The 16952-nt window shown below is 35.4% G+C and overlaps 1 protein-coding gene across 1 annotated transcript in view; it reads right to left on the bottom strand.

The window, feature by feature from the left end:
- LOC141550525 (kinesin-like protein KIF19) overlaps positions 1-16952 on the bottom strand; it is a 103937-nt gene that overhangs the window by 30428 nt on the left and 56557 nt on the right. Inside the window, exons 13-14 of the mRNA XM_074281280.1 lie at positions 10692-10962; positions 3160-3281 (exon numbers count right to left, since the gene is read on the bottom strand). Coding sequence (XP_074137381.1) covers positions 3160-3281; positions 10692-10962 — 393 coding nt within the window. The remainder of the gene's footprint in view (positions 1-3159; positions 3282-10691; positions 10963-16952) is intronic.

Here is a 16952-nt window from a genome sequence, read left to right as displayed (position 1 = left end):
GTAGTTCACCAAAATTCCCAGTTCTGATTTTTTAAAATAGTTATCTAGCTGTGTCTGTCTGATCTTGAATTTGTGATCTGATTTATTAGGACTAAAGTTTATCTCTATTAAATTATATTTGCTCTGTTGAGATTTTTTTGGAATCTGACTTTGTCATCCAACTTTATAGCTACCCTTCTTTGTTATAATGTTCCAGAAATTCAAGAATTTTCATATCTTGATCTACTATCCTTATCTTGGTACAATGAAAAATCACCAAGCTAGGAATCAGAAAACTTGGGTTCTAATGACAGCTCTATCACTACTGGTTGTGCCATTTTGGGCAAATTACTTCACTTCTCTGAGACTTAATTTCCTTATATGTTAAAATTTTAGGGTTGGACCACCTGATCCTCAAGATTCCTTCCAATCATTAAAATTGGATAGAATAAGCAATTCTATCCAACCTTACCAATGGACTAGATTCTGTGAGTGAAACAAAGAAATTTAAGACATACAACACAACCCTTGCTTGCAAGGTATTAATTGAGGATCCAAGTGGAAATCAATAGAAATACTTTTTAAAACTAATAATGGTATAAGGGTTAAATAATAACATATTACACTACTTAATAATAATATTATAATTATTATATATATATATATATATATAATTAATTATAAAGTGGTATAGTCTAGAAGAGCTACAAACTGAGAGGAGGCAGATTTCTACATTACTTTCACAACCTGGCCCCAAACTATCTTTTAAACTTGTTTTACACTACTTCCCATACTCTATGGACTAATCAAATTGGCCTCTTTTTTATCTTTTTCTTACACTTATAGTTCTATCTTCTATCTCTTTGCCTTTTAATTAGCCACTTTCCATGCCTGATGTCTCCTCTTTTTTAGAATCCTCCACTTTTTTGTAGCGGTAAAGAACTACAAATTGAGTGAATACCCATCAATTGGGGAATGGCTGAATGAGTTATGGTATGTGAATGTAATGGAATAATATTATTCTATAAGATATGATGAGCAAGCGAATTTCAAAAAAGCCTGGGAGACCTACATGAACTGATGCCAAGTGAAGTGAACAGAACCAAGAGAACACTGTACACAATAACAACAACTGTGATAGACTCGATTCTTCTCAACAATGTTATTGAAGACAATTTCAATAGAGTTGGTATGGAAAATGCCATTTACATCCAGAGAGAGAACTGTGAAGATTGCATTTGGATCAAAGCATAGTATTTTCACCTTTTGTTTGTTTGCTTTTTTTCTTTCTTATGGTGGTTTGATTTTTCTTGCACAGCAAGATAAATATAAAAATATGTTTAAAAGAATGCACATATTTAACCTATATTAGATTACTTGCTGTCTTAGGGAAGGAGGAGATAAGGGAGAAAATGTTGGAACACAAAGTTTTACAATGTATTTGGAAAAATAAAATACTTTTGAAATAAAAAAAAACAAAGCTTGATCACTATTTTCTCTACATGAGGACTTTTCTGATTTTCTAATGGCTAGGTACGTTTATCTACCTCTCATATTTATTTTGTATTTATTCTATGTATATTTGTAAGTGAATGTTCCCAGAGATACCCCAATTAATAAAATCACAGAAGGCACAGAAACCTTAATTGATATCAATCAATAAGCAGAATAAATTAGGTATAAAGGGGTTTTCCTATAATCTCATTACAGTGCAAAGACACACTCTTAATCAAATTAAAAGGCTTGTAAGATTTTGGGCTATTGAATGATGGCATATGATACCACATAGGAAACATCTTAGACTATAGACAGAAGGAGCACTTACTTAGTCCAATGGTGAGTTCAGAAGCAGCAGGCTAGTCTAATGGTAGAATTACAGTCAAGTCTCTGAGAGGGAATTGCTCAACTTGGGGAAAGGAAAGCTAGATCTCTCTCTGTCTCTTTTGTCTCTATCTCTCTTCTGTCTCTTCCTCTTTCTCCTCTTTTCTCTCCTCTTTCTTCTCTCTTTCTTTTATCTCTCCTCTTTCTCTTTTCTCTCTTTTTCTCTGCTTCTCTTTCTTTCCCTCTGTTTCTCTCTGCCTCTCTCTATCTCTTTTCTCTCAATCTCCTCTCTTTCTCTTTTCTTTCTCTTTCTCTCTTTTCTGTCTCCTCTATTTCTCTCTTTTCTATGACTCTCTTCTCTCTGTCTCTCCTCTGTCTCTTTCTCATTGTCTCTGTCTCTTTTTCTCTTTCTGTCTCTGTATCTTTCTCTCTGTATCTGTATGTGTGTGTCTCTTTGTCTCTGTCTCTCTGTCTCTGTCTCTTTTTGTCTCTGCCTCTGTGTGTGTATCTCTGTCTCTCTGTGTATGTCACTCTGTGTCCCTATTTCTATCTCTGTCTCTGTCTGTCTCTGTTTCTCTTTATCTCTCTCCCTCCTCCTCTCCCTCTCCCTCCCTTCTTCTGTCTCTCTTTTCCTTCCTTTCTCACTCTCTTTCTTTCTCCCTCCCTCCCTCCTTTTCTTCCTCTCTCTCTATCTCTCTTTCTCTGTCTGTCTCTGTCCATCTGTTTCTCTCTCTCTCCATGTTTCTCCTCCCTTTACCCCACCCAGTAGTCATATTAATACAGAGACTGCATCATTAAGCTACCAATTCATCTAGAGCACACCTCAAGAACAAACATGAATACAAAAACATGGCTACCCTAGAGAAGAAGCCATTTCAAGAGGTATGATCCCCTTGCAACAGAGAGAAGGGTTGGTTGTGGACTCTAGAAAGACATCAATTCTCAGAGTCCAGAAGAGAGCCGCACTTAAGAAGAATTTCCAATAGCATTCTATGAAGGAGGAAAAGGACTTTCAGCACTCAGGAGTTGTGTTACTCCTTTATCCCAGTGTTTTATCATTATATTCTAAGTCTCAGTCCACTCTTCTGCTGGACTCTGAATGATCCTGTGGAAGAGAGTGCTAGTACTACATTTTGGCAGTCTCTTCTCAAGGAGCTCACCTCATCTTGGAAGGATATAACAACTCTTACCTGAGCAGGACCCCTTTCTCAAATTCTTCCTCTGCAAAGTCTTCTCATAGCTCTCCAGCTTATGTTGAACTTTCTCTCCTCTAAATTACTAGAACTATGAGCATTTGTAGGCCTAGATATTTCTATAACAAGAGTGAGCAAGATAGACAAGAAAATAATCCAGTCTTACCCTGAGGGAGTTAAACATCACGGAGTGGAGCAGAAGTAGACGATTTAAGGTCCCCTCCTCTAATTCTTGTGAGTAAAGTCGATATCTCTTTTCCAGTGGTTCTGCTACTGGAATCCAGTTACCTTCATCACATCCCAGAAAAGCAAAGATGTCCCAATAAGAGATGGAATTAAAAAACAAAACAAAAAAAGAAAAAAAAAATAGAACAAGTGAGGTATCCATCCTATATTGGGTCTCTAATAAGATTACAAGCTATTTGAGGATAGAGGACATGTCCTTACATGGAACTTGTTTCAATCTACTGAGATTTGGGATAGAAAATTATATGTATATCCAGAGAGAGAACAACAGAGACTGAATGCAGATTAAAACATACTATTTTCACTTTTTGGGAGGGGTTGCTTTTTGTCTCTTCTGGCTTTTCTCTTATGTTCTGATTTTTCCTTTATGACATGACTAATATGGAAATAGGTTTAAGATGATTGTATATGTATAACCTATATCAGATTGCTTGCTGTCTTGGGAGGGAGGAGATAAAGGAAGAAGAAAAAAAAATTGAAACTCAAATATTATAAAAATGAATGTTGAACATTATCTTTGCATGTAATTGGAAAAATAAAACACTATTGAGGGGGGAAAATCTATTATAGAGATTCCACATCTACACCATTGTAGGACTTCAAAAAATTCAACCAATTTTTGTAAAGCAGGACTTTGCTAAGTAACAATAACATACAGACCAGGATAAAGGACTGTGGGTTACTGTGCCCCAATTTCTATGCCCATAAACCTTTTGCTAAAAGCTAATCATTCTGTAGCTTTAAATAAAACTGAACTTGGCCACCATCATATGTTTATTTCACAAACATTATGCCCATGAAACTACCCTGTGACTTGTGGGATAAGCACAACATTTAGGCACAATGCTCACATGTAGTTGTTTTCTCATTAAATCAGAGTTTTCCATACTATAGGATATCCCCTGCCTGAAAGGCAATGAGATTCTGGAATGGAGATAAAAGGAGCATGAAACATTGACCAATATCATTGAATAAGTTTTGAGTATAACTCCAAATGATGCATCCATCTTAAAAAATGAAAACAAAGTTCAATTGAAAGACAGGATCTCTAGGTGGTGAAGTGGATGGAGCACCAGCCCTGAAATCAGGAGGACCCAAGTTCAAATCTGGTCTCAGACACTTAACACTTCCTAGCTGTGTGATCCTGGGCAAGTCACTTAACCCCAGCCTCAGGGGAAAAAAAAATAAGAAAGAAAGAAAGAAAGGCAGGATCTTCAGATAAAACTCATTCAGATGAAGCTCATTGAGAGTAGAAATTGTTTTAGTCTTTGTATCTGAACCACTAGTGCTTAGCACAATGCCTGGAGCAAAGTTAGGGAGGAGTGAGACATTTATAGAGGGTATTTATTGCACTAAGATTTTTGAGTATCATGTATTTGTATCTTTACCATATTTTTCTCTAAAAGTAAGCTTTCAAAACGTCATATTGGAAACAAAAAGGACAAAAAAGGAATGAGCCTACCACTAAGAGGAGATGCTGTGTTGACAGATGAACAACAACAATAACAAAAAACTCAATTCCTATTTTGTTGAATTAAATCAAACTCTTCATTAGTGAGAACAATGATATTCAGAGAAAAGAACAAATATTGAAGAGAGAAAAGTGAATTCTAAGAAAACTAAGCAGATAATAGAGAAGTATCCAGTTGTGTTAAAGTTATATCATTCAGGAAAAAAAAAAAGTATCCCAGAGTACTAAAATGAGTTATAATCATAATAAATTTATATATAGTGCTAAATATTCTGCAGAGCCCTTTCTAATATTATCTCATTTTATTCTCACAATCCTGTGAGGCAAGAACTATTATTATTTGCATTTTTATAGATGAGGAAACTGAGGCAGACAAAAGTTGTGTTTTTTCCCAGGATCACAAAGTGTCTGAGGTTAGACTTGAAGTCACAACTTCCTGATTTGAAAGCGCTTACAGATGTGATCAAGTAACCATTGTTATCCAGAAAATTAAATTTAATTGAGGCAAGGATAAAGTCCTTCATGTAGCTTCATTTGAAACTCACCCAATAATAATATTTTGTATTTTATATAGTACCTTAGAATTTACAACGTTATTTTATATTGATTATCAAATCTCTCAACAATCCTGTGTTGTAAAACAAATGTTCTTATTCCCCTTTTTTGGAGAGAGGCAGATCTCTGATTTCATTGGTGTAGGAAGCAAGACATATAAAAATCCCTCTTTCAATGCAGATTAGCAACTTTTAGGACACTATAAAAGTAAATGATTTGTCCAGAATAATACAATCTGTATATATCTGAGGTAAGATTTGAATTCAGATCTTCTGACTCTTATGCCATCTCTCTAGCTGTTATGACATTTTTCCTTATCCTCAAAGTAGAACCTAGAAACTTAATTCATAGAGAAATTATATAATTTGACTAAGGCCACATGAACCTGTTTTTCAGGATCCTACTAATTTAAAGTTCTATTTTATATAATATGCTCCCTCACCATATTAACAACAGGAAAAAAAGTTTATGCAATTATGACAGATACAGTCAGATATAACATATCCTTTGTAATTAATAGTGGTAGTACTAACACTACCCTTAGTAGTATTTACTAAGGATAAAAATTTACACACATATATTGTATTAATAAAATTATTATTCTACTTTTCTATTAAACTTCCCCAATTTCTTCAACTTTTGCTTCTTTAATTTCTAGATTATTCCCCACAATTAACACATCCATTATATTAACTGACCACAAGCTTAATAAACCAGAAGTGTGGACTACTTCATATATTGTGCTTTAATTTTTAATTTTTGTTTCTATTGATAATTTTCATTTTTATATCAACTTCCTTTCTAAATGTGTCCTCTTCCCCTCCCTTTTCCCTACCCAGTGACCTACTTCTTATGACAAAGAATTAAAAATGAAAGAAAAACCAACTGGTCTGGCAAATCTTCTCCAACACACCCATCAAGACAGAGTATATGGAATAGTACATATTTCTAATACCCTATTATTGCAAAGAAGAAAGGGAGTACGTTTTCTAATGTCTTTTTCAGGACCAAGACTCAGTCATTATAATGGTTTTATTTTGTTTTCTTTTAGGAATAGATGCCATACTTTGCATTTGTCAAACAACAGAAAAACTGGGTTCAATCCTAGACTTGTTTTAAGAGAAACACTGACAAGATGACAGGAACAAATAATGATGAATGTTGGAGGGGATGTGGGAAAACTGGGACACTGATACATTGTTGGTGGAGTTGTGAAAGAATCCAGCCATTCTGGAGAGCAATTTGGAACTATGCCCAAAAAGTTGTCAAACTGTGGATACCCTTTGACCCAGCAGTGCTACTACTGGGCTTGTATTCCAAAGAAATACTAAAGAGAGGAAAGGGACCTGTATGTGCCAAAATGTTTGTGGCAGCTCTTTTCGTAGTGGCTAGAAGCTGGAAAATGAATGGATGTCCATCAATTGGAGAATGGTTGGATAAATTATGGTATATGAAGGTTATGGAATATTATTGCTCTGTAAGAAATGACCAGCAGGAGGAATACAGAGAGGCTTGGAGAGACTTAAATCAACTGATGCTGAGTGAAATGAGCAGAACTAGGAGATCATTATACACTTCAACAATGATACTGTATGAAGATGTATTCTGATGGAAGTGGATATCTTCAACATAAAGAAGATCCAACCCACTTCCAGCTGATCAATGATGGACAGAAACAACTACACCCAGAGAAGGAACACTGGGAATTGAATGTAAAATATTAGCACTACTGTATCTACCCAGGTTACTTATATCTTCAGAATCTAATACTTAACGTGCAACAAGAAAATTGGATTTACACACATATATTGTATCTAGGTTATACTGTAACACATGTAAAATGTATGGGATTGCCTGTCATCTAGGGGAGGGAGTAGAGGGAGGGGGGAAAATTTGGAAAAATGAATACAAGGGATAATGTTATAAAAAAATTACTCATGCATATATACTGTCAAAAAAATCTTATAATTAAAAAAAATAAACAAATTTTTTTAAAAAGAGAGAAACACTGACAAACTAAAGTACAGCTGGAGTCCATTTTCTAAAACTATGGGTTGTAATCCATATGGGATCTCATAACTGAATATGGGGGGATCACAAAATTATGATTTATTATCAGTAAATGTATGATTTGTATACCTATTTCATATACCTAAATACCCGGGATTATGCAAAAATTTCTTGGGCAAAAAAGGTTTGCAAGTGGAAAAAATTTAAGAAGCCCTGATCTTGAGGAAGGCAGTGGGAGAGCTAGGGAGAAGGAGTAGAGAATAATAGAGAATGATCTAGAAACTAAAGGTAATTGAAGACAAGAAGCCTTTCCTGATTCCTTTTAATGTCTTGTAATTATTTCCAACTTATCTCCTTTATTATTCAGTTAATTATCTCTTCTGTTAGTTATTTCCAATTTAACCTGTATATGGTTTTCTCCTCTGTTAGACTGAAAGCTCTGTGAGAGTAGCAAGTATCCTTTGCCTTTCTTTGTATCCTCTATGCTTGCATAATGCCTGACACATAGTAGATGCTTAATAAATTTTCTTGATTGATTTTAGAAGCAATACTTGAAGAAACCAGGGAGATTTCAGTTGGAAAAGAAAATACTAAAAAGAGAGATTTTTACTTCTGATTATATTATCATCTCATTATAATTACATAGGTTTGTTTTATTTTTTTCAGGGTTCATTGTTTTTTTCTTGGACTGCTTTTAAGAGGAAGTATTATGTACAGATAAAGGAATCATACAACTATCCTTTACATTGGTCAAACAACAACTGGAATAGTCTTGTTCAGTTTCATACCTTTCTATTTGTTTTTGAGGCTGGGTATCTCAAATATATATTACCTCAAAAGATATATGATCTCAACCAGGCATCAATCACCCACAAGTATAATCCCACTCCTGAAAATCATAGAAATTTTCACTTGCTGTTTCCAATGAGCTAGTTCACTCCCCCTTAGAAAGTCCCTCAACCTGATCCTGGGAGCTTCCCCAGGAGTTTTGTGTTAGTGTCAGAATTAGGGCAGACATTTAATTGACAGCTCTGCTGTAGCTCAGACCTCCTGATCACAAATGATCCATAAGCTTCAGTCCCCAATGGCAGTGCCAACATACACCTGAACTTAAATGAGACATTTTCAGCAGGAGATTTACCCGCTAAAGTATACTCAGAGGAAGGTAATAAGAATGATTGGGGAAGAGGGGACCTGTTGATAATGTAGAATTATAGGACTAGTAGTTGAAGAAACTGGCAGGATTTAACATGAAAAAAACTAAGGAAAATATTATAATCATTGTTAATATTTGAAAAACTGTCATTTGGAAGAGAAATATACTCATTCTGGTTTCCTCCACAGGAAAAAAAATTGGAAACAAGCACAAATGAGAGAAAAGCAGATTTTGTCTCAATAGTATATGGTACAACACAGAAAATACTGGCTCTAGAGTTGAAGGACCCAGCTTCAGTTCGCTACCCCTGATGCTTACTTCTGGTGTGACCTTAGACAAGTTATTTTAAATTGCTTATTTGTTTTTAAGTTAACCCAATTGTAAAATGAGGAAAAGGAACTAGATGATCTTCAAGTTTCTTTCCAATTCCAGATCTATGATCCTATGAACTTTCTAATAGTGATAGTTGTCAATGTTGACAAAAAAGAATAGTGACAAATACAGGAGAGACTGTGGGGAAATGTCCTGTGGAAGAACTATAGGCTCTGTCCAAAAATTCTGAAAAGCAATTTGGAACTATTTCTCTCAAAGTTATTAAACTGTGCATATTCTCAGCAATACCACTCCTAAATCGATATATTAAAGAGATCAAAGAAAGAAGAAATGTCCAAAAAATACATAGAGCTTTTTTTAAAGTGGCAAAGAAATGAAAACTGAAGGGAGAATGGTATCCATCAATTTGGAAATGACTGAAAAAGTTATGCTATATGAATGTGATGGAATATTATTTTGCTGAAGGACAAGGGGATTGTTTCAGAGAAATTTGGGGAAACGTGTATGAATTGAAGAGGAGATAAGTGAACAGAACCAGAAAAACTATAAAATTATAACAGTGTAAAGAAAAACTTTGAAAGAATTAGGAATTCTGATCATACAACGACCAAACACAATTCCAGAAGACTATGGCTATCACTACCCACTTTGTGATAGAAAGGTGATGGAATACTGAGACATATTTAGTTGTTTTTTTTTTTTTTTTTTTTTTTTTTAAAGCAAGGCCAACTCAGGAAGTTGTTTTCTTTGATGATATATGTTTGCCACAGGAATTTTGTTTTTCTTTCTCAATTTGAGATGGGGAGAATGTGGGAAGGAGAGAAGGCAGATTTTCATGATTGAAATTAATAAAATTAAATTTTAAAAAACTGTCAAAAAAATAACAACTACCTGAAAATAGACTGGGCTCTTTTAGCAAAACTGTAACTCATTTCAAGAAATGTTCAAACACATGGATCACCCTTTATCAGAGGTACTGCAGAAGCCATTTCCAAATGATCTCTTAGGTCTCTACCAACTAGAAGATTCTATAATTCTATAATAGTGGCAGAAGAAGGAACAAGCAATGGGTTTGTGGGGAGTAGGCAGGATAAAAAAAATTACCAAAGTTAGAAATGAGCTGCAGAAAGTTGTAACCAGTGCTACTGAAGAACAACTTTGTATGTATGTATGAAGAAGACATGAGAAAATGCATCTCCCTTTTTTGAAGAGGTGTGGAATTGAAGATGTCATGTTGATATGTAGTTTAGATTGAAAGTGGACAATAATAACAACATTTTAAAAACAAGTTTGCCTAGAATTGACCCTGCCATTCAATAAGAGACAACCTTTTACTAAAACATAGGAAAAATCAAATATAAGCACCTCAAGGGCAGTCTATTTTTTCATTCTGTCTTTGCATCTAAGATGTCTAATACAGTGTTCATCTTGTAAGTGCTTAGTAAATTTTCATTGGATTATTGGATTGAATTGAGCATGCACAAAAGGGAAGGACTTAAGAGTTCTTAAGTAATCTATTTACTTTCCTTGAAAAGTTTGAAAATGTACTTTGGCATAGCTTATTATGATTTTAAGGGGAAAGACAGTGGAAGTTTCCCTTCCTTGCCCTTCATCCTCCCATATAGCACCACCTCTTGCTTTCCCCAAAGTATTCATTTTCTCAGAATGAAGTCATTAACCTTGGTTTGCTGCATCTTTTCCAAATGGTTGTCATGACTACCAATGTTAGGTCACTAATGGAAGGATTAAGACACAGAAAAAATGCCCAGCCCAAGCAAGTGAAGACTAAAACATGAAGAAAGGGAAATACACAGAATGTGACTTGCATACAGGCTGCCTGTGCCAGTGATGCACTGTGCACAATGAAAGCCAGAGTGTTTAATTGGCATTAAAAAACTGGCTATTGAGTAAATAGTCTGAGCTTTACCCTTTATCAGCTCTCTCTGCTGCTGGATGATTTCCTCACAGAGAAGCCTGTGCTGATGGTAGCGCTGAATCACAAAATCCTTCTGGCACAAGAGGTTCTTCTGGTACAAGTTGTTTGCTTGAAGTTCTGTGTTCTCCACCTCCAGCTCATGAGCTTTACAGAGAAGCCTCAGCACCTCCCTCTGGTCCTTGTTAATTATTTGTTTGGGTAACAATTTCTCCATCTGGGAGGCTTTCTTCTTGGTATTGGCTAAGCGTTGCTCCAGCCCAGCCTGTGGAAGAAAGCCAAAGTTTGGAGGGAGATGAATCATAGCAACTCTGAGGGAAGAGTTTGGATAAATTGCATTAATTTATATCTACAACTTTAATTGATTTATATATCTGGCTGGGATGCTTGTATCATCTGTCTATCATGGCATTTTTGGGTATTTAATATGTTGTGCTATTTTCTCAATGAGAGATAGGGTGGTGAGGGTGGAATGAGTAGAGAGATGACTTCAGATTCAGAGAGACCTGAGTCTAGTCCCACCTCTGACATACACTAGCCATGTGACTCTTGGCAAGTTATTAATCTCTGAGCCCTAAGCAACTCTAGGAGAGACAAGGTTCTTAGGTTGGGGCAATAGATGGATTTCAAAGAATTCATAAACTTGGATGAGAGGGGAAAAAATCACTATTTTCATTAAACATTATTCTGAGAAGGTATCACTAGTCTTCACCACATTGCCAATGCAGTCCTTGACACAATAAAAAGTTAAGAAATTGGAGAACAGGTGCTGATTAGCATTGCTAGAGCAAAAAGATCTGATGTTCTTCAGACTGATGAAACCAAAGGTCTAGCAAAAAATAAAAACAAACAAACAAAAAAACCGAGCAATTGTTACAATATAATAATACAACTTTGTTATCTGGGCTGCTTAAGAATTAGAGAAACTCAATCTTGATTGACCTAATGACTACAACAGTAGTTGCCAACCTCTTCAGGTAGGAGGATCCCTTTTTTATGTCAAATAATTTCACAAATTGTTCCTCTCTCTCTCCCTCCCCCCAATAATAGTTTTATTGTTTAGCATCCATTGATGTAGTGGGTTTTAACTGAGTTCATTCTATAGAAATGAGCTTTCAAAGAAGATAATATTATTTTGAAAGTCAGGATGATTGGTATAATAGCCAGGAAACAGGACTCAGATAGTTGCTACCTGTGTGACCCTGAGCAAGTAATTTAACCTGTCTATCCATGAATTTCCTCATCAAGAAATAAAAAGACTGGATTTGGTGGTCTTTAAGTCCATTTCCATCTCTAAATCTATTTAGATTAGCCTATATATTTAAAGTTAGCCACAAAATTACCAACTGCTTGGACTCAGCAGATTGAGACATATATATGTATTTGGACAAAGCTAGTGAGGGAATTTGTATTGCTTAACTGCATACTTGTGGCAAGAGTTTTTTTTTTCTTTTTTTTCCTCCATAGGGTGGAGTAGTAGGGAGAAAGGATGGATTTCATTCATTAAAAAATTAATTAAAAATAAAATAAATCTATGATGCCATGGTCCCGTGACTGAAGAAAAAACAAGTTGAAAAAAATTGTCATGACTTCAAATAATGCTTTTAAATAAATGTATATTTTATGACTCATAAAACATTAACCTAAATTTGAAAAATAGTCATATATATGAGATACTTTATTTGTTTTGTACAGAAAAGATCTATTTGTTTATGTGTGGCTTCACATATAAATGTACAGACTCCTTGAAATAACTCCCAGATACCTTTTCCCTTTCTCCTACACACTTATAATAGAGTCATTGTCTAAAGACTGGGAGTCATTAATGGATAGAGTATTGGACCTGGAGTTAGGAAGTCCTGAATTCAAATCTACCCTCAGATACTCACTAGTTACATGACCCTGAGCGAGTCACTTAATTTCTGTCTGCCTTGGTTTCCTTGTCTGTAAAATGGATATAATAATATCTCTGACCACCTTGTTGTTATGAATTTAAAATTAGATAAATATTTGTAAAATGCTTTGCAGACCTTAAAGCATTATATAAATGTTATCTTATTATCATTAAATGAAACTAAGATATTGGGATAGCTTTTGTGGTTAAAAACAAATCTGTGACTTGCAAATCTTTGAGATTGAATACAATAATTTTCAAGGCATTTTTTGATTTACATATATAAATAATTGCTATGTGAGATAAAAGCTGCTCATTTTAACAACAGGAAGTAGGCACTTTAACTAGCAGACTGAAGTATCTCATCTTGCTTCACCTTTACTTTTTTTTGTCTTTAAGGTCCAATAGTTAAATGGAGAACAGCTACCAGAGAAATGGCTCATCTTCCCAAGGAATTAAGTGGAAAAGGATCATATTCTTTACAAAAGGGGTCATAGGAAGATTATTATGGTTTGTCAGTTTGTTGTATGGTTTGTTGTAACTGCCAGGCTTAACTGAAAGATACAAGTATATCATATCTTTCTGAGTAATCTAAAAACAGCTCAATATTCAGCTGCAGACTCAGAAATTCTTACTAAATTCTTCTAAAAATATTTTTCAGCATAACACCAAGTCCTTTTTATTTGTAGTTTTTATTTATACATTTTTATTTTAGATCACTTTTATTTCTGAATACATCCCTACTTTTTTCCCCTGTTTTCAATCAACAAACATTACTTGAACATCTACTTTGTGCCAGAAACAAAAATAAAATCATTTTATCCAAGGAAATAAAACACATGTGTATACAAGGCCAATACAAAGCAGACTCAATATAACTTGTATGGAAAGGTCCCAGCATGTATATAGAACTAGTAAAGGCTTCCTATAGAAAATAACATTTGATTTGAGTCTTGAAAAAAGTCAGAGACTCCAAGAGGTCAGAAAGGACATTCCAGATGAGGGAGATAACCAATGTAAATATAATTTTTCATTTTTTATGAGGGAGACTTACATGTACCAAAGAAGGATCTGGTAGGGAAAGAATAAAGATTGAAGATTAGCCAGGGGGGAATGATAGAAGCAATCTTCTAGAAAAGCATGGAAAAGATGGGATTATGGAAACATATAGAGAATTTGTTCTTTTGAACAGATGAGCAGCCTCATCAGAGACTGGAATAAAGAAGGGAATCATGAAAGATGATGTCAAAGGGTTATGAGATGAAAAGGAGGGGAGAAAAGGAAGCTACTGAGCATGGTATTGATTTTCCTGGAAAAACATAATTTGAGTCATTAGTTGAAAAGGTAGGAAAAGGATGTACTATGAAGGGTTTGAGGAAAAGAAAAAATTCTCAAAACAGTCACTAAGTATAAGTAGAATGACTAATTTCAGAGAAGTAAAAAATTTGTCTTGATGTAGTGAGAGCTGCAGTTGAGATCTGATAAGATAAATTCGTTGAGAAACCAGCCCATTTTGATTTAATTATTCTCAAAATATTCCCAAAAGGAAGCTCTTGGCTCCATAGATAATTGATGAATAGTGGTAGTAACATAGTGACCAAGGAGTTCCTGGAGGAGAAATCACCTATTGTAAAGGAGTTTCTGGACCAAACTTCTTGGAGAGAAGAGTAGTTCTAGGACTAGCAAATGAGCAGGAGTAGAGGTGGTAGATGATTGAAATAATCCAGTGTTGGATTTTGGCAAGATGTGAGCAGCCTTGTGACAAAAATGCAAGGATTATTAGAGAGGAAAAAATGATTATTAGAGGACAGTGTAGAACTGAATTGATTCACTATGGGATCAAGATTGGGAAAGGACAATCTTGTCAGGGCTGAGAAACAGCTCTCCCCCCAAACCCTTCCAAATACCTTAAAATAATGGCTCTAAACAATTTTAGAATGGTAGAACCCACAAAAAGACAGAGTGAAACAATTTTCCAGACCAAAACAACTTAGAAGATTGGCAGGAAAGACCTGAAATGATAAATTGTGATCCAATAAAGGAATTTCAAAGTTTTTCACTGTGTATATAGAACACTATCTGATAGTATCTGATAAAAATACCACCTCTTTGTGTACCAGTAGTAAAGAAAAGGAATAAGTCATGGGAATTAAGTAGATTGAGGAAATTAGAGGTTAGGGTATTTGAAGGAACTTCAGCATGTATGTTCCCGAGTATGAAGACAAGGGTTGAGAAGAAGAAGAATGTAAACTAAGTCACTGGACTTAGAAAAGAAGGGAAGTGTTTATGGTTAGTAAGTAATAGTCATCAGATCTGAACCACATAATAAATTTGGATAGAGTGAATCTTAAAAGAGAGTTTGCTGAGTGATGGTGATAAAATAAGAGTTTGGAAGTGGCAATGAGGAACAATGAGTATTCTAACTCCCTCTCTGGGGCCAGTAAATCAGAGAGGATAAAAAATGCACCCAGTGCTGGAAAAAATGCTCAGAGATGCAGTGCATTCCAAGATGGGGCCAAGTCTCAGTGTGACTGCCAAAATACAGAAGAAGCATGAGGGGAAGAGGTGTAAAATCAGAACAGGAATTGCAAAAAAACATGGTAGAAGGAGCAATGATTTTAATGAGTTGGAGAATGGAGAAAGGAAGACTGGGAATATGGTGTAGGTAGATGGGGATAAGATAACAGACAATAACATGTGGGAAGGGAAGCAGATCTCATGTTACTGTGAATGAGAGAGTGAGAGGAAAGAGTAGAAAGAATTAAAAAAGAGATTTAAGCAGTTTTGTGAAACTCATCAACACACCAACTGAATCTTATAGTAAATGAAGTGTTCCATATCCATAGTTTCCCCCCTCTGCAAAGAAGGGAAGGAAAACAGCATCAGCTTTCTCTTTTGAAAAATTTATTTTGATGTTACCACATCTACATTTCTCAATGTTTGCCATCCTATCCCCTTCTCAGAAATCCATCCCTTATTATCAATAATCCTAACTTTCATTTATTTCTGAGTCCTCCTTTAAAACCATTCAAAAAGGGACCTTCTCTTCTTTGCCTTGGAGACCAGAAAAGGCTCCTTAGATGATGCTTCATTAGAACATTAATACTTCCCTAAAGTGCTCTCTGGAAAGTTGTACTAAATAGCCCATACTTGTACAGACCTGTTCTTATTTCCTTTCATTCAGAGTATATAAAATAATGTAAAGTGCAGGGATTGGTGAGAAAAAAATGAGGATAAAGAACAAATGAAGAAAGTGATAGAAAGAGATGAAATGTTAAAGAATATGGCTTTTTGAAGATACCTTCCCATAAAAGGTACAAATACCACCATTGATATCACATTTTGGAGTTCTGAGGAGATCTCTTTGATGAGCATTTAAGTGCCCTCACCCTGAAGGTTTGATCCACTATTAATACACATTGAAGATAGCTGACTGAGTCATGTCATTTGGAAAAGTATGATGGCAAGTGTAGATCTGAGCAGAATCCTTGAATGTGGTCCTTAAAAGGAAACAGAGACCTAGGGAGCAAATAGAGATCTGAGCTAAGAGAAGCTAGCCCTCCCTCTGTCTGTTCTCATATACTGCTCCTGCTTCTTTACATGCGGAACAGTGATTATATTTCTCCTATAAAAGAGGTCTCACTTTGACCACTAACTTCCAGAGATTTGGACTCTTACTATGCTATAAAACATGTTTTAGCTGTAGTAAAAGATGCCACATCATTGCCACTCCACATCACCCCAAGCCTTTTTCTGGTCTCTCTCTCTGATCACCTTATAGCTAAAAAAGACTCCGATAGGAGCCTAAAATATAGGTCTTGAGATGATATATCTCGATATATCTCTCAGGGTCATAAAGATAATGCATTTGATGACAGGAATATCTGTCAGGAGCCTGTTCCATCCAGCCCACTACAGTCCTTATAATATTTCTCAAACATAAAGATGTCAAGGCCAATATAAAAAAAATATTTCTAGCCAGTAGAGCTGTCCAAAAAGTAAATGAGCTGACTGCCTGTGGAGATAATGAGTTCCCTTTGAGTAGAGAGGTTTTCAGATAGAGACTGGATGACCACTTGCTAGAGATATAGTGGAAATGATTCCTGCTCATGGCTGGGATGCAAGAAACAACCTCTGAAGTCCTTCCCAACCCTGGGATTCTATCAGTGTTCATTTTCAGAAGATTCATATGTTCTACCTCCTACCTATCTAGAAGTCCCCAGTCTTCTACTGCAAGTACTGTCCCCAGAGTAGTGAAATGTCTCAAGCAGTGCATATGCCACCAGGAAGCAGAGTTCACAGGCAGCCTTCCAGTAATAGCTTTATACCATAGACTATTACCAGGACAGTAAGGTAGGAGA

The sequence above is a fragment of the Sminthopsis crassicaudata genome, chromosome 1 (genome assembly GCF_048593235.1).
Source record: "Sminthopsis crassicaudata isolate SCR6 chromosome 1, ASM4859323v1, whole genome shotgun sequence".
In the NCBI taxonomy this organism is placed as follows: Eukaryota; Metazoa; Chordata; class Mammalia; order Dasyuromorphia; family Dasyuridae; genus Sminthopsis; species Sminthopsis crassicaudata.
This window is presented reverse-complemented; position numbering and strand designations above follow the sequence as displayed.